General features: G+C 45.6%; 1 protein-coding gene across 2 annotated transcripts in view; it reads right to left on the reverse strand.

Moving 5' to 3' along the window:
* PTPRU (protein tyrosine phosphatase receptor type U) overlaps positions 1 to 26640 on the reverse strand; it is an 870052-nt gene that overhangs the window by 560458 nt on the left and 282954 nt on the right. For both annotated transcript variants that reach the window (XM_078682521.1, XM_078682520.1), the window contains exon 2: positions 13891 to 14019. In XM_078682521.1, the coding sequence (XP_078538647.1) occupies positions 13891 to 14019 (129 nt within the window). The remainder of the gene's footprint in view (positions 1 to 13890; positions 14020 to 26640) is intronic.

The following is a 26640-nucleotide window of genomic DNA, read 5'->3' on the forward strand; positions in this document are numbered from 1 at the left end:
ATCTATGCATTTCCTTATTTCAGTTAGGAGGGTCATTCCTTCAATGTGCAGAATGTTCAGACGGCATTGCCATTCCAACCCTTCACTACAGGCTACACTAGCCGTTATGTGCCAGACACAGAAGTAGGACACAGGCAGGAGCTTGTTATGCAGCAGTTCAAGAGGAACTCCGCTTGACTGTAAAACTAGCCCTTAGAAAATCTCATCGAACTCGACTTTCCTTGGTCTCTGCTTGCTCACCACAAAACGGAACCGCATTTAACAACCTCCTACTCGTACACATCTCTTGTTATCTCTGAAAACTGTTTCCAAAACAACCCCAAACCGAGATCTATAAAGAGCACGTGAACACTGATTCCAGCGATGGAATAAGTTCCTCCGACTCAGGTTCAGCAGCCAGGAACTCCGCAAACCCCAATAAAGACAACAAGCTGATTATATAAAGTTCAGCAAGGAAATTACAACAGTCCAACTCCAACACCATCACCACTCTAACCTCGCCAATGTACTTCCAATGGAAGACGCTTCTTACCGGTAACCATCGTTGTACCTTGTTTCTGTTCACACACATAGTGTAGGTTCACACTATAGCCCACTAAAACTGGGTTTGGGACATCACAAGGTTTTTTTTTTACCCCAAAAGGTTCTTTGGGTGTCGCAGGGTTGGCTCACCCCTATTCCACCCTAAAACTAACTCTACACCTTTACACAGACAGCATCTCAAATTTTGTCACTGACAGGTTTCCGCCAAGAAGGAATTCTAATGCTAGTGTTGAAATCCCACCCACTTAAAGTGAAATGGAGTGCATTAACCACAGCTGGAGATTACAGTTACTAGCGTTTCCCGAACCCATGCATGGTGACTACGGTGGGATTGTCTATGATAGAGTTATATTTTTAGCCCTCATCCATCAACTAACTGTAAGTCACAACCAATAGGAATGTTGAAAGCTGAGCTATCGGGGTCATGGCACTTATAGACTTGGGCTAATAATAGCACATACATTCACATCTATAGGGATTTAGAGAAACCTTGGACTAGAACGCTTTACCTTACTGAAATCTGCCCAAAGAGGCACGGTTCAACATCTTGAACGGCTCTGGCCAGAATGTTCCTATGGTGGCCCAGGAGTGGCCTGCCTACCAGTCCCCATCCTGCCAGGGAGCCATTTATACATTTAAACCTACAAACGGCTTCCTTTATGCAATATCGACCTCAAACTCCAATACAAAACCCTTCTGAAGTTGGTCTTATTTCTACCCAATACATCACCACTCCTCAGATCCCATTCCGCTATGCCAGCACTTCCATAAGTCCCTATAATGCTCATTTGGTAGATTTAAATGTAGCGCACTGCTCCCCAAGTTACTCTTTTCACACAAGACCATTTAACCACATAACTAGAGGTATTATTTTACACGTAAGTGCTTTTCTATTGCTAAAATTATCCATAATACATTTTCTGATTTTTTTTAAACAATTTTTGCATTATAGAGGAGTTTCATTTTAGGAAACACTTGAGTGCCTGAAATGTGCACTCAGAGACTTGAATTAATTTGCACTCAGTGACTTGAATTAATTTGCACTATGTCATTTTAATTAATTAACTCATAACATTTATTTCCACGATCTTTATTTGGGTTTGGTTTCTTCCGTAGTTGCAAAGCCGTAGTTAGCACTATGTAGAAGTCTTTTGTGGCTACTGATGTTGGTACGTTATTTGCATTAACTTAACTCGGTCCCTACTTCTCCGTCTTTCATCATCAGTGTCAAGTCACCCAAAACCCACTGAAATATTTGCGCTCTGCGATATAGCTGCTGTTTGTATTTTATGTGATTTGAGAAGCACTAGTTGTGCTCTCAAGGTAACCTTAGTGCGCTGATGTATACACGAAAAAAAGAGAGTGAAATAAAACTGTGAAAGTAAACAACAAGCCTCCAGAGGCAAGAAGGACAAGTCAACCACCACTATCCAATCATGGCGGCTGGAGGGGATGGAGGAAGACTTAGCCAAATGATTTCTTGTTAAATTTGCCTTGAAGAAGTTATCTAAATCGAAGGTGCTTTCTTGCTTTAAAGCAAATTCTTTCCATGGGATGATGAAGTGATCAGCTTTTCTTATTAGCCTACGAGACATGGTCGCTTCTGTGAGGGACACCACAAGATTTCCAGACAGGCTCCTGTCTTTCACCGACCCATAAGGGTAGGGGCTTGCGCGTCATGAGCCAGGCAGATAAGTCACCCCCCTGTGTACCATCTGCCTTGTCTTAAGTGTGTTTAAACATGAAGAGGTTTAGTCCTTTGTAGAACTTAAATAACTAATATTTAGAATACAAAGTAGTTTTAACCAACCTACCAGGAGACATATCGGGGCTATTAACTCCATCTGAGGTACTTTTCTTCTTTCAATTCTGAATGCAGCAACCAACAAGCAAAAAGTGGGAATGGAACCCCAGCAACGTCGGGAGCTGCACTGCATTTCACATGAAACATTTGTTGCATTTTTTGATCCATTTGAGTTCTTCGCATCGTATTGTGCCGAATTAATCAGAATCTTTGGCAAACGATGCATTACTTGGTAGGTTCAGCAGAACTCTCACATCCAGAATTCAAGTGGCCTGTAAAATATCCACTCCCTGCTGAATTGTACCACAGTATCAGGGCACAAATCCTAAATAAAGAAGTGGGGGGGACGCTCAAAGACTGGAAGTGACGTCACAACAGTAAGTGACGTCACGAAAGGTAAAACATAGAAGTGGGTGGACGCTCAAAGACATGGAGTGACGTCACAACTGGAAGTGATGTCACGAAAGGTAAAAAACATAGACTTCTATTAATGGAGGTGCATTGGGGCTGGTAGTGACTGTCCAAGGCAGCTGTGACGCACGCTTCTTAAGAGTCTTGCGTACTGGCCCAAAGTCTGCCCTCTGTTGCAGAGGTAGCAGTAGCATGCACTCATCTTCTGTGCACCGTCTGCTGTGAGTAGTTTGCTTTTAAAAAGGCTTATGGGAGATTAGTGTCTTTATATTGGGTATGTTTTTGCATGCCGTTAATGGCAAGAATACACTTTATTCCTCAGCAAGGGCATCTTTGCAGGGGGGACGGCGTCCACCTGGTAAAATAAGTTAAAATAAGTGGGGGGACGCCGTCCACCCCCGTGGTACCCAGACTCGAGCCCAGCACAGTATCAATGTTTAACAGGTTCGGTCAATACCTTTTCCTCATCTGCTCCACTCAGAATAAAGGACCTAAGTATGCGGAAAATGGAAAAGTGATAGACGGTAGGGCGAGAGGAATGAATAGTGTGGAGAGCAAGGGGAGAGGAAAAGGATGAGAAAGGGTGGAGGAAGGCAGTGGGCGGGAGGAAAAAGAGACGAGAAGGAGAGAGTTGGAGGAATTAATAAAGGAATATTAGTAAAAAAAGTGGAAGTCAGGGTAAGCAATGAATGGGACTGTAGGGAGGAAGGGGACATAGAGGGAGGAAGGGAGAAAGAAGTAGAAACAGGAAGAGAAAAGAAGATGGGTATGAGAAAGGAGTGGAACGAAACCAAGGGCGGTAAAAATAGGAAAGAATGATGAAAGAGGGTTAAGGGAAGAAGGGAGGGGCTATGAATGAGAGAAGGAGCACAGTAATAATTAATTAAAAAAATAATAATAAGGGGAACGACGGGGAATAGGTGAAGTCTACTCAGCGCCAACACACAGTCAAGCAATTACAAGTCTGGCACATGGAGTACGGTAAACTGCCACATTCGTGCTCACCACATCAAGGCCACAATTTTCGAACAAACGCAGCCTCCTCCGCCACCCACCCGTAAGTCAGGGCTCGGAGCGCTATAGCATGGATGTGGGCGCGAGGGCAGCAGCACGGGCCCTGGGCGTCAGGTGCGAGCGCCCGTCTACATGAGGCATCTGCGGAGGACACAGGTGGAAAGCAATTGCGCTCAGCCGCTCCTAGAAGCGAACAGCGGGCTCGTGCCAAAGCCGGCCCTGTGTCATCAGCCCACGTGCCACCTGCGGCTGTGGCAGCTCCCGCGCGCCACCTCGCCAGGCGCGCTCTCGGCCCACCTATCAGCAGCTTCTTGACGTCATCGTCAGACGCTTCCTCGCGCCTCCAAATTACTCACCTGCGCCGTGTGCGGGAACTCAGGATGCAATGTTCTCAGGCAATTAAAAAGTGATTATAACTATTTTGAAAAAAAGTGTTGTCCAGGTTTCCCCTCGTGTTCTTTTTAAATAGCTTATCGGGGAGAGAAACAGATGGCTCTCGCTCATAGTCTCCAGACGAACCACCTTCGCGATGCAGAACGAAGCTTCCGAGTTTATCATCTAGTGGTGACGCGGCATAAGTGTACCATTCGCAATGAGCTGCTCTACAAAGGGTTTGCTTACACTGGGCAGGTCTTGGAAAGGGCTGTGGTGGGTGTTATTTCTTTCTACGGGGTTGCATGCTTTCTCCAAAGCCCTCCTCAATATTAATAAAACCCTGCATTAAATGCCTTACAACTTCCAATTCTTGACTCTCCTTTTCTCTTGGAATGACTCTCTCCTTCTTTTACATCTTCTGCATGCCTCCTTACTCTGTACATAGCCTACCCTAAGTCACGTGCATGTTTGCCTTAAGCCATATTATTGTATCCCTACAAATTGCCCACTATTCATTAAAATAAATGACAACTTCTCCTTTAAAAGTCATACCCTGTAACCTAACAACACCTAACCTCCTGTAACTCATCTAATAATATCGCCAACCAATGGATGAATTCACATACCACAGATCATACCCAACTCCTATTAATTTAATATACCATATAAAAATGGAGTAAAAGCATGGCATGTTTCTTTAAGAGCACAAGACTAATTCCAATGACCTACAATAACCCCCCCAAAACACTAACTCTGTGTTCTGGAACAGCGTGCTTCCAGGCATAAAGTGGTTTAATACAGCTTTAGTGGTAGTAAGGGCTATATAAATGCAGTTGCAAAACAATACAATATAGAACCCTCCAGCCTCAGTTTTACTCATTCAATAAAAAAACAGAAGGTGGGCAGTCGATTTCAGTTCGTAAGGCTGCATAATAATGTCCTTATCCTGCTTGACACTCTCACACTCACATAAGACAAAGCTGCTATATCCATCACCCAGTATGCACATCATTAAGCAACACATCTCCGACTGAACAGGCAAGCAATAACTGAAAAGTTCTGCCACATGCCGAGGACTTTAATTTAGCCCACTGAAGCGGGTCCCAACTAGCTACATACTATGACCACTTTTGACTTATCACAAAGGCAATCAGATATGGGATGTTATTACCATCCAAGCAGATCTCTCAACTATGTCTTCCTCCAACCTATGCTTACTCAGGACCATAAACTTTAAACAAGATATCTCAGAATGGACAACCCAGTGCAGTAACCAGCAAAGTGGACTATGACAATAAGAAATACCATAAGGGACCTGCAGAGTTGCTCAAATATACCAGTTTACTGCAAACCATAAGCTGTACGCCTAACTCTCACACTTCTTTTCCCATCACACTGCGTTCCATAACATGGTAACTGCAGCTCAGGTGGCATCACGCACAACATGGAAATACTTTCCATTTGGGATCAAAACAAAGACAACATACTTCCACCTGCACACCATACAGGGTATAGTGTGCTACCCATGTAGGCAAGCGCTTCAGAGCCCCGAATAGGGGTAGTAAACACAATATAAATGTTATGATACAATAGAATATATTGACTTGGTTCTGCCATTCAGGGTTGGGAAGGCTTTAAGTGGGATGAAAAAGTGGGAGGTCTCTGAGAAGCATAATTAAGAATAATTTCTAAGTTGTGTGGCTATGTAACTAACAGCATTGCTTAAACCAAGAAAACTAGCACTCTTATTTCCATGAGTTTCTCTTTGTTAGTTTTATATTACTGTATCCAGACATACAAGTCAAAAGCTGACATACACCAGACACAAGCTGAAACTATTGGCTTTGCCAATGCAGGTTAGCTGTACAAGATAAATGAGTAACAATGACTTAGCTGTGAATAAGTAGAACTGGAACAGATTCAATTCCGAAAATATGAGACTGAGAATTAAACATTACTAAGGTCTGCGGAAGGGGTCAGCTGTCTTCAGAGTCTCAATTACACCCATCTTCCATTCACACCATTTTCCTCAGAAGTAACTCTCTTTGACACTTACAACGGTTTTCTCCACATACCTTTCTAAAATCCTCTATCTGAACAACTCATTTCTTTCTTCTCCAGCACCCACTTATCACTCTCTCCTGCATGTGCTTTCTTGCATCTCCTTGATTTGGAGGGTCTGAGAATCCCAGACACCCAGCAGTAATTAAAATTTGACATTGAAAGGGGTCCCTATGTTCACATCTTTAAATTTGCAGCCAATACACAGATTGATTTTTAAACAATGACATTAAAAACCAGTAAGTTAATCCTCATCAGTGATGCGGCCCCTGTTAATGCTTCACTTGTTTTACCCAATGCTGCAGTCCCCATCAGTGTTTGCTGTTACCAAGATATAGTATTTCTGTATTTTGTTTCCGTGCAGCCTTGTACAAGCTTGCTGTGAACAGAGTCGCCTCTAGGTGTCTGTGTGATGTGAGCTTGTGAGTGGGTGTTTAGGACAGGGCGTATTTGAGAGCTCTCGAGGTCAAGCTGAGGGGGTTCGAGTGTCTTAGGAGTAACTGTCACTGGCTTATAAAAGGGTTCGGAATACATGCTCATCCAATCCTTGGCCTCTCTGCAGAGTGAACAGAGCAACAGTTGTGTATGCCAATTGTGATTCTAGGCAAAAGTGTGTAAAGGAGGGACACAGTTGTCAAAATATTGACAGGGTGAAAAAATAAATGCACTGCTTACAGTGAGTGAATGTGTTATGTGTATGGGGGGGTGAACTTCCAGGGCTGCTTTCCATAGCATGGGGAAATTCCTAGCGGTATTCCGGGGAAAACTGGCATCTGGTCCCTACTCCTAAAGCATGATGGCCATGCATGGTATCGGGTGACATCCATTGCTACAAGCTACAATGGTGGGTAATAATGGCACACTAGTGGGCATCCACAGCATTATGATGGGCATCAGTACTGTAACCTCCAATACTACACTGTTTATTTCTGGAATCAAATGGGCATTCCTGGCATTTTATCACCAATAGTATATAATGTCCATCTATCGACTCTGGTGGCCTGCTCCCGCATAGGGTGAACATCCTTGGCATATTATGGACAATCCTGGTACATGGTGACACACTTTGGCATGTGATGATGATACATTTTTATCCAAGGCAGGATGAATCAAATATTGGGTGTCAAAGGAACACATTTAATACACATAAAAAGTTGTTATTGGGGTGGGAGTGAGGAGGAATTTCCGGTCAAAAAAAGGAAAAATGCTACTTACCAGTATGCATCTGTTCTTGGCATGTAGAGCTGCAAAGTTACACACTGTGCAAAGTCTTTGGAAGTCATGAGATAGGTGACTCCTCCTTTGGATTACACTGCGCATTGGGCATCGGCTCCATCCTTAGATTGTTTTTCACCAGCAGGGAAATGATGGAGTTTCGTAAGAAACAGGAAGGATGCTCATGTAAGCTGTATCTAATTAAGATAATACTGGAACAGATAACAGTAGCCGGGGAGGCGGGTGGGCATGTGTAACTCTGCAGTTCTACATGCCAAGAACAGATGCATACTGTTAAGTAGCAATTTCCGTTCGAGGCATATGAGCTGCAGATTAAACACTGTGCACAGATTGTATAGCAGTACCCACTGTTAGCGGTGACCACCCGAATCTGTTGCAGTAGTTTGAAACAGTGTTTTGATTACAGCCTGGCCCACAGTAGCTCGTTGTTTAGTTTGTAGTAAGTATCCTATGATGTGTTGAATAGACACCTCTAAAGAGTTGATGTTGTTGTTATGACAGTATATTACAAAACGTTTCCACTTGGCTGCATAATATGCCCTCGTGGTGGGACGTCTAGCTTCTTTAAGAACGTTCACACAGTCTGGGGAAAGGTTAAGGTAACCGAACTCTAGGACCTCGGGAGCCAGATCGCTAGGTTGAGCTGAGCTGGGTCCGGGTGTCTGATCTCTCCATGGTTCTAGGTTAGGAAGCGTGGGGACAGGTTTAGCTTTCGGTGCGGTATCACAGAAAGTTGCAGCAGTGTGGTGTTCCACGGTTGTCTGGCCCAAGTTGGAGCAATTAGGATGAGAGTCAGGGAATGTTGCTGTAGTTTGCGTACCACTAGTGGAAGCAGTGGGAGAGGTCGAAAAGCGTACGCAAATTTGCCAGACCAGTTCCTCCATATCGCATTGCCTTTGGACAGCGGGTGTGGATATCTGGCGGCGAAGCTTGGGCATTTGACGCTTTCGTGGGTGGCGAAGAGGTCTATCTGAGGTTGTCCCCACATTTGAAAGAACGGTTGAAGAACTTGTGGATGAAGTTCCTACTAGAGGATCTGTTGTGTCTGACGTCTTAACAGATCTGCTATGGTGTTTTGTACCCCGTGGAGCTATGGTGTTTTGTACCCCTGGAACATGCTGGGCTAAGAGGAAGAGGTTTAGAGGTATAGCCCATCTCCATATCTGCTGCGCTAACTGAGAGAGTTGCAGGGAGTGTGTCCTCCCTTGTTTGTTTATGTAGTACATAGCTGTCATGTTGTCTGTGCAGACTGACAGCTTTGCCAAATATTTGCTTTTGGAATGCTTTTGGGCTAGACATATGGCTAGTAACTCCAGATAGTTGATGTGGAGTAACTTTTGTTGCGGCGTCCACCTGCCCTGCATGGTGTGTGGTAGTAGGTGAGCTTCCCAGCCGGAGAGCGATGCGTCCGCTGTCATGACTATTTGATGAACTGGCTCTAGGAACGGTCGGCACTTGGAAAGGTTTTTGGTGTTCCACCATTGCAGAGAGCGGTGAGTACGACCGTCTACCAACACTAGGTCTGTTAATTGACCTTGAGCCTGGTTCCATTGTCGTGCTAAGCACTCTTGAAGAGGACGCATTTGTAGTCTTGCATGAGGCACTATGAATATGCAAGAGGCCATCATTCCTATGAGTTGTATGAACACTGGAGCTGGAAGAGAGTGTTGTGGTTGGAATTTTGTTAAAAGAGCTTGCATATTTGTTATCCTGGCAGGAGAGGGATAAGCTAGTGCTATTGAGGTGTTTATTGTGGCACAGAGATATTGTTGTACGTGGGACGGTTGCAAATGAGACTTGGTGTGGTTTACTGTGAACCCCAAGTCGTGAAGTAACTGGATGGTGATGTGAGTATGTTGTACACACTTGACTGTGTGAGCTGGCTTTTATGAGCCATTCGTCAAGATATGGGAATACGTGAATGTGCTGTCTTCTTAAGTGTGCTGCTACTACTGCTAGGCACTTGGTAAACACTCTTGGTGCTGTTGTGACTCCGAATGGGAGTACCTTGAATTGATAGTGCTGACCGTCCAGTACAAATCTGAGATACTTTCTGTGAGCTGTGTGAATGGGAATGTGGAAATAGGCGTCCTTGAGATCTATAGTGGCAAGAAAGTCGTTTTGTAAAAGGAGAGGAAGGACCTGCTGGAGTGTGACCATATGGAAGTGGTCTGATTGTATGTACAGGTTTAGTGGTCTGAGGTCTACAATAGGCCTTAGAGAGCCGTCCTTTTTTGGGATAAGAAAGAACAGGGAGTAAACTCCCTTGTTTTGTTGATGTGGTGGAACTAATTCTATTGCGCTTTTTTGTAGGAGGGATATTACCTCATGCCTTAGCAGAAGCAGATGTTCTTGTGACATTGGGCGCTGTTTGGGTGGTATGTTTGGGGCGGTAGATGTTAGTTCGAGACAGTAACCTGATTGAATTATTTGTCGCACCCACCTGTCTGATGTGATGTTGGTCCAGGCAGGAAGGAATTGTTGTAGTCTTCCCCCAACTGGAGTGGAATGTGGTGGGGGAAGTGGAGGGAAGTCATTGGGCAGGGGTAGAGGCAGAGCGGGAATTCTTAGTTTTGCCTCTGCCTTTGTTGTGGTTACCCCTGTAACCCCCTCGTTGGTAGCCCTACTGTAGGTGAATTGGGTAGGGGCTTTGTATGAAGTAGAGGGACTATCTGAGGAGTAGCCTCTGGTGGTGCTTCTGTAGGATGAGAGACAAAAGGAGCGTCTGGGAGCTTGCGACTGCAAGGCTCCCATAGATTTAGCTGTGTCCGTATCCTTTTTAATTTTCTCAAGGGATACGTCCACATTAGGCCCAAATAAGTGTCGGTCATCAAACGGTTGATTGAAATGCACCTTGTACTTCAGGTTTGAAACCTGAAATGCGTAGCCAGGCATGCCTACGCAAAAGGACACTGGTATTAATCGCCCTTGAAGCAGTATCTGCTGCATCTAGGGCACAACGACTAGAGGTATTGGTGATGGTTTTACCCTCTTGTAAAAGCTCATTGGCCCTATTTTTGTATTTATCTGGAAGGTGCTGCACTATGGATTCTAACTCATCATAATTTGCCCTGTCGTATCTTGCTAGAAGTGCTTGAGTATTGGCAATACGTCATATATTTGCTGCCTGTGATGCTGTTCTTTTGCCTGAGGCGTCAAGAAGCTTAGACTCTTTATCTGGTGGGGGAGCCTCGCCTGATGTTTGTGAATTGGCTCTTTTGCGTGCGTTGGAGACTACAAGGGAGTTTAGTGGTACAGGCCCTTTAATGTAGGCTGGATCTGAGGGGGCCACCTTATACTTCTTCTCAATTCGGGAGTTGATTATTCGAGCCCTAACTGGATCTTTGAAGACCTCTGGCGCATGCTTAATGACCTATTTAAGCATGGGTAAGATTGAGGTGGACCTTTGTGTGGTGTCAAAGGTATCCATAAGGAAATCCTCCTCTACTGGGTCAGTCTGTAGGTCAACCCCATGGTATTGGGCAGCCCTATGGACAAGTTTGTTAAATCTCATAGTGTTCTCTGGTGGGGAAGACTTGGAGGGGTATATGTCGTCTTGTGGGATGTTAGGGAAGTCTGGGGTGCTATAATCAACCCAAGGGTCAGGTGAGCCAGGAAGACTAGGATTATCTAGTGGCTCATTATCTGCACCAACCCCTGTGTCATCAGAGGTGTCATTCCCGTTATCATCCCCTTCTAATGGAGTAGGAGATGGTGTAGGGGAGTGATGTGGTAGGGGAGGAGGTGGTGGAGGAGTAGGGGGAAGAGGAGGAGGAGGAGAAGGTATCCTTAGAGGAGAGGTTGCATTGTCCTTTTTCTTAGGATGAGGAGCCGGTGCAAGCGTGTCTAATGGTCGTTTTTTAGAACTAAGAGTCAATCGACCAGTTTTGGGATCTTTTACAAGAGTCTTCTGTATAGGATCTGGATTAAATAGTTCCTCTGTGGGAGGTAGATCCTTCGGTCCCGAGGGCTTTCGTCCATAGGCTTTTTCAGCACCGAACTGGTAGCATCTTTCTGCTTTGAAACATGTTCTTTTGCAGTGTCTTTAGCCGGTGGAACGTGTGGTTTTTTCGGATCTGAGGCTTTTTTTGGCTCCGAGGCATGGTAGTCGGGTACTTTCAGTGGCAATTTTTTGCTCGGCTCCGCATGTGTGGTTTTGGTGCCGAGGAGGAGGTGCCAGTCTTCGGCACAGAGTGCCTAGATGTGGAAGCATCTGGCGTGGAGGAAGAATATGGCTTCTTTTTCATTGCCGGTAGGTGTGCGGCGGCACAGGGGGCAGGTTGACTCGGGCCCACGCCTCCTAAAGGCTTATTAGGCTTCTTTGCCGAGCTCGAAGGCGGGGCATGGGAATCAGTCTCTTTGTGTGCACCCGGGCCCGAAGGCGAGGGTGTGACCGAAGCCTTTTTAGAGGGTGTCGAGGAAGGGTGGGGGTCGACATGTGTACTCACGACCCGCTGTGCTGGAGTGATGTCCTCGATGTCTGGGTCGTCGGCCTCGGAGTTGCTGTCGATGCCATGTTCTTGCTCCTGTTCCGGCACGTCAACGCCCTGTTGGAAGATGTCGTCTGGGATCGAAGCGGACGAGCGAGCTATTGTTCTTCGAGCTCGTCGGTCTCGAATCGTCTTCTTGGAGCAGAAGGAGACACAAACGGAACAGTCTCTGGCCTCGTGCTCCGGTGAGAGGCAAAGGTTGCACACCTCATGGAGATCGGTGTGGGGAAACTTCGACCCACATTGAGGACATTTCTTAAATGGCGTCCTTTCCATGAGCTGGAAGGGGGAACATCGTTTACAACGAAACTTTTGCCCCGCACTACCATTACAACGCAGGAATTACAATGAAAGTCATTACAACAACTTTCGCTGGAGGGCGCTGTTGGATAGGAAATAGTTTAATTTTCTATCCAACACCTTCCCTACTATCCACGGGGACTGGAGTTGGAATAGAAAATTAAACTATTCCACTATCCAGCGCCCCCCAACGCAAGTCGTTGTAACGACTTGCTTTGTAATCCGCGCGTTGTAAAGGCATGCGTGGTAAAAGCATGCTTTGAAACGACATACATCCGCTGGAAGACGAGGCCTAGGTAGGCCCAAAGGCCTTCCTCGACCACCGGAATCGAAGACTTCGAAGTTGAAGAGTAGCGTTGATTGGAAACGCGTTCGAAACAATACCGTAGAAAATGGTGAGGATTGCGCGCCGAAGGAGAATCGGTTCCAACCCGGAGCACAGGAAACACATCCGAGCCCGATGGCAGAAAAAAACAATTTAAGGATGGAGCAGATGCCCATGAGCACTGTAATCCAAAGGAAGAGTCACCTATCTCGTGACTTCCAAAGACTTTTCAGGACAAAAACAACTGCAAACATTCGGGTACAACACTAGGTGGTGATCTATGCACAGTGTGTAATCTGCAGCTCATATGCCTCGAACACATGGTTTCCTTGGGTGAAGTTAATTTATATACAGTACCCAAAGTGAACACCTGGAACCTCATTAGTAAAACTGATATATTTTAAGGCAATGGCAAACCGATATTGGATAGAAAATGAATCAATTTACCAAATATTAAATGTGCTTTCATGAGGAAAATGGTGGATATTTTAAGAATGCACCACCTTAATGCTTTAGCAAAATAAGTGCCTTTCCAAACTATATTTAAACCTGATATGCTAGTTATGTTCTCATCACTACTGCAGCCTAAGACTGTAGGAGTCCTTTAACGAAGCGATACCTCTGCTATTAGGACCTGTAGGTTTCCGTAAAAGCAATAGTAGCCTCTAAGGGCTGTCTAACACTAAGGACAATTCTTCTGTCTACAGGCTGAGCCTATGAGCTCTGTGTATCATTTCAGAAGTGGGATCTGAAGGGCTGACTTTCACCAGGGTGGAGTAGGAACAGATATCTTCTGCTGAAGAGGGGGGCTTCTACTAAGGCTGGTTAAGAAGTACTGGCTCCCATCAGCATGGAGTAGGCAAGGCTGGCTTACAGTAAAGAGAGGTAGAAGGGCTGGCTTCGAATGACATGGATTAAAGTAGGACCGGCTACTACTATAAAGTAGGAAGGGCTGACTACCACCACCACGGAGCAGGCAGAGCTGGCTTCTGCTAAAGTGAGGTAGGAAGGGCTGGCGTCCAATACCATGGAGTAGGTAGGGCTGGCTTCTGCTAGGATTGGGTAGGAACAAATGGCATCAGGGAGAGGCAGGGTTGGCATCAGCTATGGAGCGGTAGGAAGGGGGGTTGACCTCCACCAGAATGTTGTAGGCAGGGCTGGCTTCTGCTAGGGTGAAGTAAGAAGGGTTGATTCCACCAGTGTGGTGTAGGAGGAGTTGGTTCCTGCTTAGGTGAGATAGGAATGGAGGCTTCTTTTAAGGTGATATAAGAAAGGCTGACTTCTACAGAGAGGTTTGGCTCGTGCGAGAGAGGAGTGAAGAGTTAGCTTACCGTGAGGAAGGTCAGAAGCCACATGCGGCATGCCGTAGTTGCGCACCAGTTCCCACTCGAAGTCGTCATCCTCGCCCTGGCTGTATTCACACTGGGTGGTGTCTCCGTCCTGTTCGAAGGTGCAGCCGGCTGTAGGAGGAAGCAGGGAAAGAAATCAGCAGGGCAAAAGGGTTCGAGGGCAAAATACAGAAAAAAAAATCTGAAATGGCGCACACCAAGGGAAGAAAGCAGGGCCACAATAGAACCAAAATAGGCCCCACACTGCATGAGATCACGAAAAGAATGGGGCTATGGGGAAGTTTATGGTTGAGTTATGGCAGCCCATCCAGCTCAGAAGCCAGTCTTCTATCCCATATCACTCAGGGAAAATGGCGGAGTGATAGACTGGGTAGGCTGTTCCCCAGAGGACATTGAACCTGCTGTTCGAAATGGGAACACATCTAGATTACATGACATTACAATGATTTGCATACTGGCACCATCTGCATATGAAACAGGCTTTGGCAAATTCAATAGGTCTGGCATTGGGAGTCACCCTTTTTGCTTTGTCAGTGCTTTTTTTGTTATGGTTTTAGTACAACTTTATTGAGGAAGCTGTTGAGCCCTATTCAATCCAAAAACAATAATCACTGACTAAAAGCAAAAATATTTTTTGGTCTTAAAAAGCACACATTGCCATAGTGGTCCCTGGCATTTAAGGGAATTAAAGTTTGTGTGAATATGCTTCTAGCCAAAGGACAGAATGCCGTCACTCACAGTGAAGTTAGTCAATTGAACACTGTTTCATATTGTATGCTGAAGCAGGAAGAACAAAAACGTGAAACACACAATAATAACAGAGCTGTGGATTAAGAGGGCTAACAAAGCCCCATACCTAAGTATATTATACATATCATTTTAGTAAAATCTAAAGGTCTTGACTAACGCCAAACCTAAACATAGACACAGGCCATGGAAAGGCAAGCCCACAATCAACAATAACTCTTTCAGAACCGGGATGAGAGGTGGAAGGCCAACATTTTTGTTTTGGCCGCAGCAGCTATTGTTTAACATGTTGGAAGGGTCTAACTTGATGTGCAACATCAGGGGTGCCTAGTAATGTATACTTCTTTTACAGTTAAATATATTTGAGGAGCTCTTGACTGACAAAGTATATTATCATTCTTTTATAAACCTTCTACACTAAATGTTGCCACCACTCCACTTGCTGTAACACTTTTCGCCCTAAGTGAGATGGGTGTGCCCAGATGTGGGTCCCTTGCTCACTGTGCCACTGGATTCAAGCTAGCCTGTCTGAAGAAGGGTGACATAGACATACTCTGAAACCAGTCCCAGGATGCTTGTTTCCGGTCCAGGGAGGACCTGGCTTGGCATTTCGGTCTGGACTGTTCCCATGGGGCACAGGGTCAAGACTGATTTGCATATGGCTGGGTCCACAATGGGGTGGCGTAGTCGGCAAAAGAACGATGGATTTAACCCAGATCTTTTGACTGGGGGAGAATGTTTGCATTGTCAGCATTCCGTCCATCATTTGTTTGCTGCAACACTCCATCAAGATAATAATCCTTCTTCGGTGCTTAGTTTGCAATAGAAGGTGTGCCTGAAGCTCTTCTCAGAAGCCTGCAGCTAGTGCAATGAAATGCCAATGCACTGAATACCAAGGCTACATAGTCCTGAATTCACCTCAGGCATCTATACTTCACTACCAGACCCTCCCCCCATCTCACTTTGGCAGGTTTCACCTTCTTCCCTTTGATCCCATTTTTCAGTCTTACTCTAACCTCTGTCTTTCCGCGTTGTGTGTTTTTCCCTCTCACTCAATGGCTAATGGGGAGAATAAGTACCGGTCCCCAAAAATGAGTGACAGTGGCCCCCTCCAGCAACCACCGGCTCAAATTAAGCACTGCTTATGGTATACAATTAAAAGCCACAAAACAATGTGACAGATTCCAACATATGGTCTCGAAATCTGATTTGCTGTTAGGAGAGAGAGGAGAGTCCATCTTTCGAGCAGCCACAAAACTTTTTGAATCACAACTGACACAAACCGTGCACACACTACAGTAATAAAAACAAGAAGGGAAGCTTAGGGATCGCACTTCATTGATGTTTTAGTCTTCATATGGCATAATATTTACTGGAGCACTACACTTGTATTTAAGTGTACGGGTAATTTGGGTAAACAAGGATGGCCCAAGCAGTTACCAGCCCAGTTTGCCCCCAATGAACCAGCGAGTCTATGCAACCTAACCCTGAGAAACCAAGGGCATGCCAAATGAGGGACTGCTGGGTTTATAGAGCATTGCACAACCATTAGGCTAAATGGGCATCAACATTGGAGGTAGTTTCTTCTGAAGTATCCACCCTGACAAATGGCCCACGTTGGTTCTTGTTTGATGGTCCTCGCCCATCTTGCAATGGTGAAATAATTGCTGATCACTGTCAATTATGCTAGGTTTGCAGTTAATAATGTTCAGATTATCCATCCATGATTGAACAGGATGGGGAGTTTGAGGTTGAGATAAGAAAGAATTCAGTTTTATAGAGATTCAGAGTTAGATGATGAGATGTCATCCATTCTTGGATGGAGTTGAGGATGGTGGCGAGGACTGAAATGTGTGCAGAAGACACCTTTAGGTAAAGTTGAGTGTCATCAGCATAGAGGTGGTAATACATCCCTTACCTATTTTATATTTAGTAGGATTTCCCAGCGGTTCCATGTACAGATTGAAGAAGTGGGCGTGAGGATTGAGCCTTGAGGAACTCCCTGGTCCAGAGCCTTTGATGTAGAGAGAGAGTTTTCAATTTTTATCATCTAAAATCTTACCATGAAGTATGCTTCAAACAATTTCAACACCACTCCTTTAAATCCCATTCTTTGATTTAGTGTGTTAAGAAGTGTGTTATGGTCTACAGTGTCAAAGGCTGCAGAGAGGTCCAGAAGGATCAGGAGACAGCTGCTGCCGGAGTCAAGTACTCATAAGGTATTGTCAATAACTTGCAGCTTTTATTGAAGCTGGATTGAAATTCATCCAGAAAGTAGTTGTCCATGATATGTTGGGAGAGCTGCACTACCACCCATCTTTCAATGATTTTAGCAAGAAAAGAGAGGTTGGTGAGAGGCTGGAAACTGTTACGGTATTCACATCCGCGGAGGGTTTCTTTACAAGTGGGGTCAACTGACCTGTTTTTGAGGGCATCAGGAAGGGAGCAACATAGTCAAGGTGCGATTTCACTTTTGCATCGAAGAATTGAGAAAATTCCGCTGCTTTCTTAGGAAGGTCATCATATTTGATGGCTGGAGATGAGGCAGGGTTGCTAATAGATTTGATTGGGTCAAAGACCTTTTTTGGTATCTTTTTGGCAGACTCAAGGAGGGTTCTAAAGTGATTTGCTTTTTTGCAAACAATGTGTTTGTGATAGCACGATCTTACATATCGGAGATTTGAGTGATTAGTGATGGAGGGGGAAATGCCTCCATTTCTTCTCCTGGTATCTCAGGTTTTTTCTTTCATCATGGAGGGACTTATTGAACTATGGGGCAGAGGGGCGGTCCAAACATTCGGGCTGGCGGGGGCAGGGTGCAGCGAGAGCTGCAGCAGCAGCATGGTAGCCAAACCAGTGGGCTGTTGGTCGCAAAAGTGCACAAGAGGGCCAGGGTCAGGACGGCGCAACAGTAAGAAGTTGCTTTTTCCTCATGAAACCGATTGTCCCAGATCATGGACGACTGGGTGGGGTGAGTGTGGCATGTGAGCATGGGCAGCAACTCCACAGGCAAAAGCATTGGCACTGCAGGAGTTCAGAGAAGCCTTCTCTATTCTGGGCATAAAGGCAGCAGCATGGTCCAGGGATGGGTGAGGGAAGGTCGGATCCTCTTGCCCCCTCCTTCCTCTGAGCCGAAGAAGAGACGGGGTCAATCTCTGCCCTGTCTCTGTATCTCCAACTCTCTTTCATATGGGACTCTTCTGTCTCCCCTAAACTCCATCTGACTTCCAGCTCTTTCCTTCTCAAGATCCCTCTAGCCTCCCCTGCTCCCCTCCCTATTTCCTCTCCAGTGTCCTCTCTCCTTATCTGCTAGTCAGCCCTCCTAAGCCTGGATATTCACAATCATGACTTGATCCGGAGACATAATAGCCTTTTATTTAAGATCATATAATGTACATGACTCCCTCTCACTCCTTTTCTTCCTCTCTGCAGATTGCTATTTACCATCTTCATCCTCACTCAACCCCGCCCCCCCCTCTTAAACCACTGCGCCAATCCCCTGAGTTCCTGTATCATTACAGATGAAAGTTTGCATCTATTTGCCAATCTTCTGAGCCCATCTATCCTGTGAGGGGTTGGGATTTAAATCCCAGTGCTAATCCCATAGACCCATTCCCCCTTATAGGTGAAAGTGTGTTCATCTCATGTGCCACTCTCATGAACCCATGCATCATTTGAGGGAAAGGATTTAAATACCTGTGACAAGCTCCTGAACCCATGCAAGCCCTATAGGGGAAGGTTTGTAAACCCCTGTGCCAATCCCTTAAGCACATGCATCCCTCAAGGGGAAACGATTTCAATCCCTGTCAAGCCACGGAGCTTAAGTGTCCCTAGAGATGAAGTTCTCTCTGCAGCAATCCTCTGGGTCCATGCATAACTCAAAATGAGGGTCTTTGAGCCCCATGCCACATTTTGGTGAACCCATTTTGCAATAGAGGTGAAAATTGTCATCTCTCTGGATCCATCTTATGCGCATTACACTCTATCCATGCGTCAGACGCCTGATCCCATGCCTCCTTAGAGATTACATTATCTCTTTGTCTATGCCAGTTTCCCAAGCCCCTGCATCTCCATCCTCTATACTACTGCACCCTGTGACTTCATCAGTTTTGTGTCTTTGTGCCAATGCCCGAGTCCACCCATAAAAGAGGAGAATGGCTTTATGTTTCCGTGCCAATCTTCTGAGCCCAACCTGGCTCAAAAGAGAAAGGGTTCTATAGATATGTACTAACAACAAGAGAGTAAGGATAATCACAGGTCACTCATGTATCCCTAGTAATATATGCAGAAAACAACTAAAGAGTAACTGGTCTGTGCTGTGGCAGAAAAGATTTTTTGAAAGCCAGGCCACCAACAGAAAATCAAACCGTCAGTGACGAAGTGTTAACCACGAAAAAAACACAGAATGAGTGGACAACATACAAAGAGAGAGAAAAAATATTTTCAACCCTCACTCACCCTAGTGGTGACATGCTTCATCATAGGGTTCCCACTGGAGGAACCGAATGTCCCTCCAGTGTGCTTCAACGCCTGAATTACAGCAGAGCTGGTTGTTGTGAAAACATTTTTTTTAATTTTGTATTATGTGAAAGTGATTAGTGAAGTTAAAAAATATCAGCTGTACCAGAACCAATTTTATTCAGTGGTCAGCTAATATTGTTAAAACCAATGTGTTGGATACTGATAAGGGTAATATTATTAACCACTTGTATCCTTATAGAATCTCGGTCGACATGTTTCAGCTGTCCAAAAAATATTAATGCAGCTTTCTTCAGGACCATAAAAAGTGAATATCCCCAGTGGTCCACGCTCGCTAAGGCGCGTCCATCCCAGGTGGATATAATGTGTGAAAAGAAAATACAATTAAAATACCGGATTTTTCCGTCGGCTATCCCAATTTTTCAGGGGCCACAATAGCACGATCCTAAGGTGCTGTCATCATGGGCTTAGCGGGAGGGGCACTCTTCACGCTACGGTTATTCACTCGTAGCGACTCGCCACCATTAACCTACTCCGTTCACTGCCGCCGCCCGGAAGGTCTATAGATATGTGCCTTCCCGGGAGCCTATAAATCTTTGGAGATTTAAGTCCATGTCTCCTGGTGGCAGTGCCCTCAGACCATGCATACAGGTGAAGATCTTTGCATCCCAATGCCATCTCTCAGATGCTATAGCTGTCGTTCAGCCTACAAAAGTGTAATGTCTACATATCTCCAGAGGTCGAGGTGGGTAGGATCTGTGGGGAATGACGTGCCCATACTTTTTTAAATTTAACAAACACATTTTCTGTACTACTTGTTGAAAGACAACAGTCCCTCAATGGTTAAATTCTACTGTTCAGATGCTTCGGCTGAAAAGGGAGAGGAGGAGGTCTCCAGTGCTGTGAAGCCAGGGAGGGCCAGAGCTAAAAAAGAAATAAGGCTGCCCACCAGGGTGCCAGCTTCCTGAAAGAAATGTCAATTTATGTAATTGATTAATCTGTAAATGTAAAGGAATATTGGAAGAGAGTATTGGCTTTAATTGATGGAGCCACTTGAAGCTTCATGAGGGCAATGATTTATTCGTTTTGAGAGGTAATGCAAGGGGGTTACCAGCTGAGTTCTGGAGTGCTGTGCTATTAATGCGCACTTACAAAAATGTCTGCACTAGGTACTGCCTGACTGCGTTACTAAACTCTATATTTTTAATCCATATTTTTATCCGACTCAATTTTTTTCGAGCATTTTACAGAAGCCTCTCTTATACTGTGTGTGATGCAAGTTTAAAACAATGACACCACAACGGCATGAGAGCACATTGAGTCAGACAAGTTACCAAAGGAAAACCAATGGAGAAGCCAAAAGCAGGGCCGACAGTTGCCAACAAGGCAACTATCGGCCCTGCGATTGGCTTCTCCATTGGTTTCCCTTTGTAACTTGCTTGCCTCGATATGCTCGTGCCATTGAGGTGTGGCATTGTGCCCGTTTGTGGCCTTTCTCTTGTGCGCTCAATGGTGCTTGAGGTTGGGTTTATTTTGGGAAACTGTCTCCTGTGCCGCATTCTTTGGCGTTACCATATCCCTCCCCATCCTAGTGGTAGGGTTCCTGATATTCCCACCAATGAGGTGCTCCTTAAAGTGAGGTCCTGGCTATTTTGGGTGCACTGGTTGGGCAGTTTGCCTTTTAGCCTCTGTTTGATTCTTTTAACATAGGCACTTTTTTGTTGTTGACTTTTTGGTTCTGGACGTTGTTCCTTCTGGCAGGCTACCGTGGTGGGAGATCAATGCCAGTCCTGTCTCCTTTCGTGTATCCTTATGACTGAAGGACTGGGATGCGGAAGTGTACCTGCTGTGTGCCCAGCTTCAATCGCTGCCTGCTGGGCTGATTTGCTAGTTGACTGAGGGGAGTTTCATGGTAGAGGTGGTCCTTTATAGGCACAATTTTAGCGGATGAGTTTAAATATTTTTTCTTTTCGATATGCAGCGAGGTGCCTGCCTCCATTGTTGATAGGAAGTAATTGAAGCATTTCTTTCAGTAAATAACAAAATTAAATGCCGCAAGAATTAAGCTTTTAAATGAACACCAAGGGGGGTGTGGGGGTTCCAGTCTGAACCACTGCAAAGTTATGGCACAGAACAAGGTGTAAAAAAAAGAATGGTTACAGCACTCACAAGAAACTCAGAGGCTAAATCTATCCTTTTGTGGTCAATGCTAATAAATGCACAAGGGACGTCTTTGGCTGCTTTGCACCATGGATGACTCAAGTTCTCCCCTTGCACTTTTCTGCAGGGATAGCCTCAGAACCAGGGCGAATCCTTCTGTTGGTGGACCAGCTACGTGTCAGTCTCTGAGCTCCATTGGTGTCTACCAATTTGGACAAGTTGACAGAAGGAGAGATAAGGTGATTGGAGCTGCTGGGGCAGCACCGGGCTTCACATAATCCTAACAAGAGACCTCAGCATGCACCTGGAATGGTGTCCTGGTTCTTCAGTTTCGGGGGTGGCAGTAACTCTGAAACCTTTGAGGATAACGCAGTATGAGAACTGTATTAAGTAGATGCCGACTATATGAGGGTACAAAAGGGGGTGGTGATGGACGGAGCATCTGAAGCAATCAAACACTCACACCCAGTCAACAGATCTGGGTTTAATCCATCACCGTTCTTTAGCCCACTCTGCCACCCCAGTTCAGACATGGCCATATGCAAATCAGTCTGACCCTGTGCCTCATGGGAACAGTCCAGCCCGAACTGCCAAACCATGCCTTCCCTGGACCGGATTCAAGCTTCCTAGGACTAGTTTCTGGCATTACAGCCGTCTTCAGCCAGGCCTGCTTGAATCCAGTGGCAAAGTGAGCAAGGGACTCACATCTGAGCATACCCTGCCAACTTATGGCGGCGAAAGTGGTACAAAAGAGGGTGGTGATGGACGGAGCATCTGAAGCAATCAAAAACTCACACCCAGTCAACAGATCTGGGTTTAATCCGTTCTTTAGCCCACTCAGCCACCCCAGTTCAGACATGGCCATATGCAAATCAGTCTGACCCTGTGCCTCATGGGAACAGTCCAGCCCGAACTGCCAAGCCATGCCTTCCCTGGACCGGATTCAAGCTTCCTAGGACCGGTTTCTGGCATGACAGCCGTCTTCAGCCAGGCCTGCTTGAATCCAGTGGCAAAGTGAGCAAGGGACTCACGTCTGAGCATATCCTGCCAACTTATGGCGGCCAAAGTGGTACAAAAGGGGGTGGTGATGGACGGAGCATCTGAACCAATCAAACGCTCACACCCAGTCAAAAAATCTGGGTTTAATCCATCACCGTTCTTTAGCCCACTCTCCCACCCCAGTTCAGACATGGCCATATGCAAATCAGTCTGACCCAGTGCCTCATGGGAACAGTCCAGCCCGAACTGCCAAGCCATGCCTTCCCTGGACCGGAAACAAGCTGCCGAGGACCGGTTTCTGGCATTACAGCCGTCTTCAGCCCGGCGTGCTTGAATCCAGTGGCAAAGTGAGCAAGGGACTCACGTCTGAGCATACTCTGCCACACTTATGGCGGCCAAAGCGGTACAAAAGGGGGTGGTGATGGACATACTACTACATGGGTGCTTTCATCTACTGCCATCTTGACCTTATGTTTATGACAATGAAGAGTTGAGGGAGAGAAAAGGGTCAAGTTAAAGGGAATTAGGGAGAATGGAGACAGCTGGACGGTTAGACACATGATGTAGTGGTGGTGAAGAGAACATGAAGGAAAACTATATAGAAAGGAGGGTAAGTGTGAGAGAGAAAAACTGTAGAGAAGAGGGGCGATGGAGGAAACGGGACAAGGGTAAAGGGAAGGGAAGATACGTACGGATAAGGATAGAGGGATGAAGTGAAAGTAGAGGAGGGAAGAGGAAAGGAGAAAGCGGATGAGATGGCTGTAGGGAAAGAGACATAGCATACATCGGAGGCGGAGTTTGTCAAACAGACATAAGATGGGAAGAGGTCAGGAAAGGAAAGGTGGATGGGTGAAAGAGAAGCGGTGATATAAAGACAGGGAGAGAAAAGGGATAACAAGGAAAAGAGAATGCGAAGGTGAAATAGGAAGAGGGAAACAAAAGGGAAGTTTGGGGTGCAAACAAACGGGAGAAGACAGTCTTGGAAATTGGGGAAACATTAGGAGAGATCGGTCAGAGGATCCTCACATTAAGGGCCGGTTTTTCTGTGTGTCTGGGCAGCAGGACGTGTGGTGAAGATGTAGTGTAGGAGGGAAGGAAGAACAAAGGAAAGAGAAAGACAAAAAGGAAGTATGAAGACAACGCAAAATTCACGTGGTGGCACAAATGAAGAAGGGATGATTGCTAAGACCATGGGGGAAAGAAAGAGGGAAAACGAAGTATGGGTGGATGAGGAACCAACTTTTTTTTTAAAAGAGCAAGAACAGATCACATTCGGGAAGAATCCGGAGATTTCCGTGGGGACCATTGGCATTGGAAAGCCGACAGGGCTGGGGCTTACCTGGCGTCTAACCGAGTGCACGTTAATGGGCACAGCTCTGATGAGAAGCTGATGGGAAACTTCCCTGCTTGGCCTAGGCCAAGCTTCCTCTGGTCAGAGCCTGTTTGAAGGAGCTCGCTAAGAGGGGCCGGCTTCAGACACTCGCTGGGGCTGCAGCTGAAGTAAATGGCTGCCAGGAACTGTTGCTTGGTGCCCTTGGAAGCTGTGAGGGCAGACGCTGCGCCGTGACATCATAATGGGACGTTGAAATGTTCTGAACAAGGTGATTGGCTGGTGGGGCATTATTACGACACAGGATTCGAAGGCTTGGGAGGCAGGCGCCTCACCGTTAGCATCGTTTCTCGATTTTAACTGTCCTTTTCATTATAATTAAACGGTAGTATTGTTTAGTTCATTATACAAATAGGACTACAAGTCCCAGAATTTAAAGCAAACTCCTAAACTAGACGAGCGCGTCAAGCATGGACTCGGAAACCTTAACAGCTGTGTCAACTCTATTCCTCTGATGTAAGAACTCACAAATACAAGGAGTAATACATATTCTGGATGGGCGTCTATTACAGCAGCCGAGCTGCAGCTCATAGATCAGCTCTACTTTCTAACCAGGCCCTTCCTACATCGGGAAGAGCGGTTGCTTAGTCTGCTGCAGCATCATGGGGGCTCTGTACCCTACAATTCTGAATTGTGGTTACACTCAGCTGCAGGGCACCTTCCATCAACCTCTGACCAAAGCTCAAATCAACAAAACAGTGCCTCATCTTTGCTGAAACATGCTTTAACATTAGTTGAAGGGCCCCTAGTGGGAGAAATAAAACCAATTTAGTCTTCTATCTAGGGTTCATAAATACATTTTTGTTACATCGTATTGGTGCCATTGCTAAATCTGTAAAACAAAAAAATACATAAATGCAGCAGGGCAAACTTTTTCTTGGGGACTGCCACCAGTTGCTGAATACCAGGGCTCAAATTTCAATGACACTTTCCTCACCCACCCTCTACTTTTGGTCTCTTTATCTCACTCTTCCATGTTTTTTTTAGGTCTGGCCTACTAGACAGTGCATATGCTGTCTGTCGTGAGATATATTGTTAGCTTACAGTGGTTTTAGAGCCCTCCCATTACATACCGTTGGCTGGCTTCACTGTCACACCCATTTGCTTGCTTATTCATTAGCTTGTGTTTGTTATACTTTCTTTACTTGTGTTTGTCCATCTCCTGGAGCAAGGACTCATTACTTGTGTCCTACCACTGCTTATTTTTCAGGTGCTGATTTCTTCTTTTTGTTTAAGCACTCCACAAGAGTGCATGTGTTTTCTGGCTGTCTCCCCTAGTGTGCTTTTCTTCTCCCTCCCGCACTCCGTGTTGCACTTTCTCGCTCTTGTCCATGTGCTTCTCCACTGCCCACCCAATTTCTCTCTTGCCTGCTTAATATTTATCTATGTTGATCTCTCTCCGTTAGCTTCCCTCCCCACGTCCTGCATGTTGGGTCATCACCAAGGCACCCCCCATACTGTTTCACCACTCTGCCCTCTGTTTTGCTTCCACCAGCCCCTTAGTTGCTTTCCCCGAGTTTGTTTCGACCCCCTGCCCCACTCTCCATGTTGCTATCTCTCGCTCCGTTTCTCTCTTTGAGCTTTACTCCCAGATTAGCTAAGGATATTTGGATGTGCTTCACCAGGGAGCAAATGGCACGTATGATTTTGGGATCAACTTCACCTGCACCCGGGAACAAATACTGCAGCTCCACTTCTATAGGAGCGTAGTGGCACCAAGAGCCCTGGGACCTATAATCAAGGCCTGTGGTGTCACAGTGGAGGAGGTCTGGCCCTCAGCTTTCTTTCACTGAAGTGCACAACCTCCCCACTGGCACCTAACACCAGCTGTGCTCCTGCTCTCCCAGAGACGCTGCTGAGTGAGCACCGCAGAGGAGCAAAGCGGATGCTCCTTCTTTCTACTTCACTCCAACGACTACAGAGTTTTTCATCCCCACAATTTTTAGGTCTCGGCTAAGGCACAAATCCTATTGTGGATCACAGGGCTTTGAGGGTCTCTAAAAGGGCTTGCCTAAGTAATTCATGATGTGGCTAAAAACGTGTGAACAACAATCCTCTGTTTTATACAGCATGCTGCCAAACCAGCATTTAAGTGCCTGTCTGTGAGTTTTCTGCAATTGCATCCAGACATACCATGCAACAACAAACGTATGCCTAAAACAAACCAGACCTATTGGCTTTGTGAGTGCTTGTTAGCATTTTGATATAAATGAGTAAAAACAATGGTTTTGTTGTAAAGAATTAACACTATGAGAATTGGTAATTACAAATGGTACATATGTGATCATCACTATCTGCGCACTGAAGAGAGGCCAACAATAGGATGAGCATGTAATCTGAACACTGTTATGGCCCACTGGCTCACACTTTCTTCAGCCTCAGCTCTAGAGCTCACAACCGTGCCCCTTTATGAACACCCTCCCACAACTAGAACTTACCCAGACACCTAAATACGACAGCTCACATGTACCATACAAGCATTAGAATACCCAGGAGTTAGGCATTTTATAACAGAGAGCTCTTGGCTTTGTCAATACTTAGTAAAGTAAATTACAACTACGATACATAATTCCAATAAAGCAAACAGAGTTTAAAACTGTTAAGATAGTCAAGTCTTTACTTAATAAAATATGCAATGCATATACAATAATATATTACTAAATTCACTAGCAAAACGAAGGAGTCCTACAAGCGAGACCTGTAGGCTTTGCCAGTGCTTGTTTATTCCTGCTGTTTCCCTGTCACAGTTTTCCTATCTTTCTCTTCCTCTTTCTTATCACTTTTCTGCTTTTCTCTCTCTTTCTTTGAGTCAAAGCCTGATGATAAAAAATAAAGCTTAATCCCCCTCCTTCCCCGATAACAAAACAAGCACTGGCAAAGCCAATTAGCTTTGGAGTTTAGCTTTGCCAAAACTGCATCGGCGAAGAGAAAAAAAAGGTCTTGCCAAAGCTGAACAG

The sequence above is a fragment of the Lissotriton helveticus genome, chromosome 3_1 (assembly GCF_964261635.1).
Source record: "Lissotriton helveticus chromosome 3_1, aLisHel1.1, whole genome shotgun sequence".
NCBI classification, from domain to species: Eukaryota; Metazoa; Chordata; class Amphibia; order Caudata; family Salamandridae; genus Lissotriton; species Lissotriton helveticus.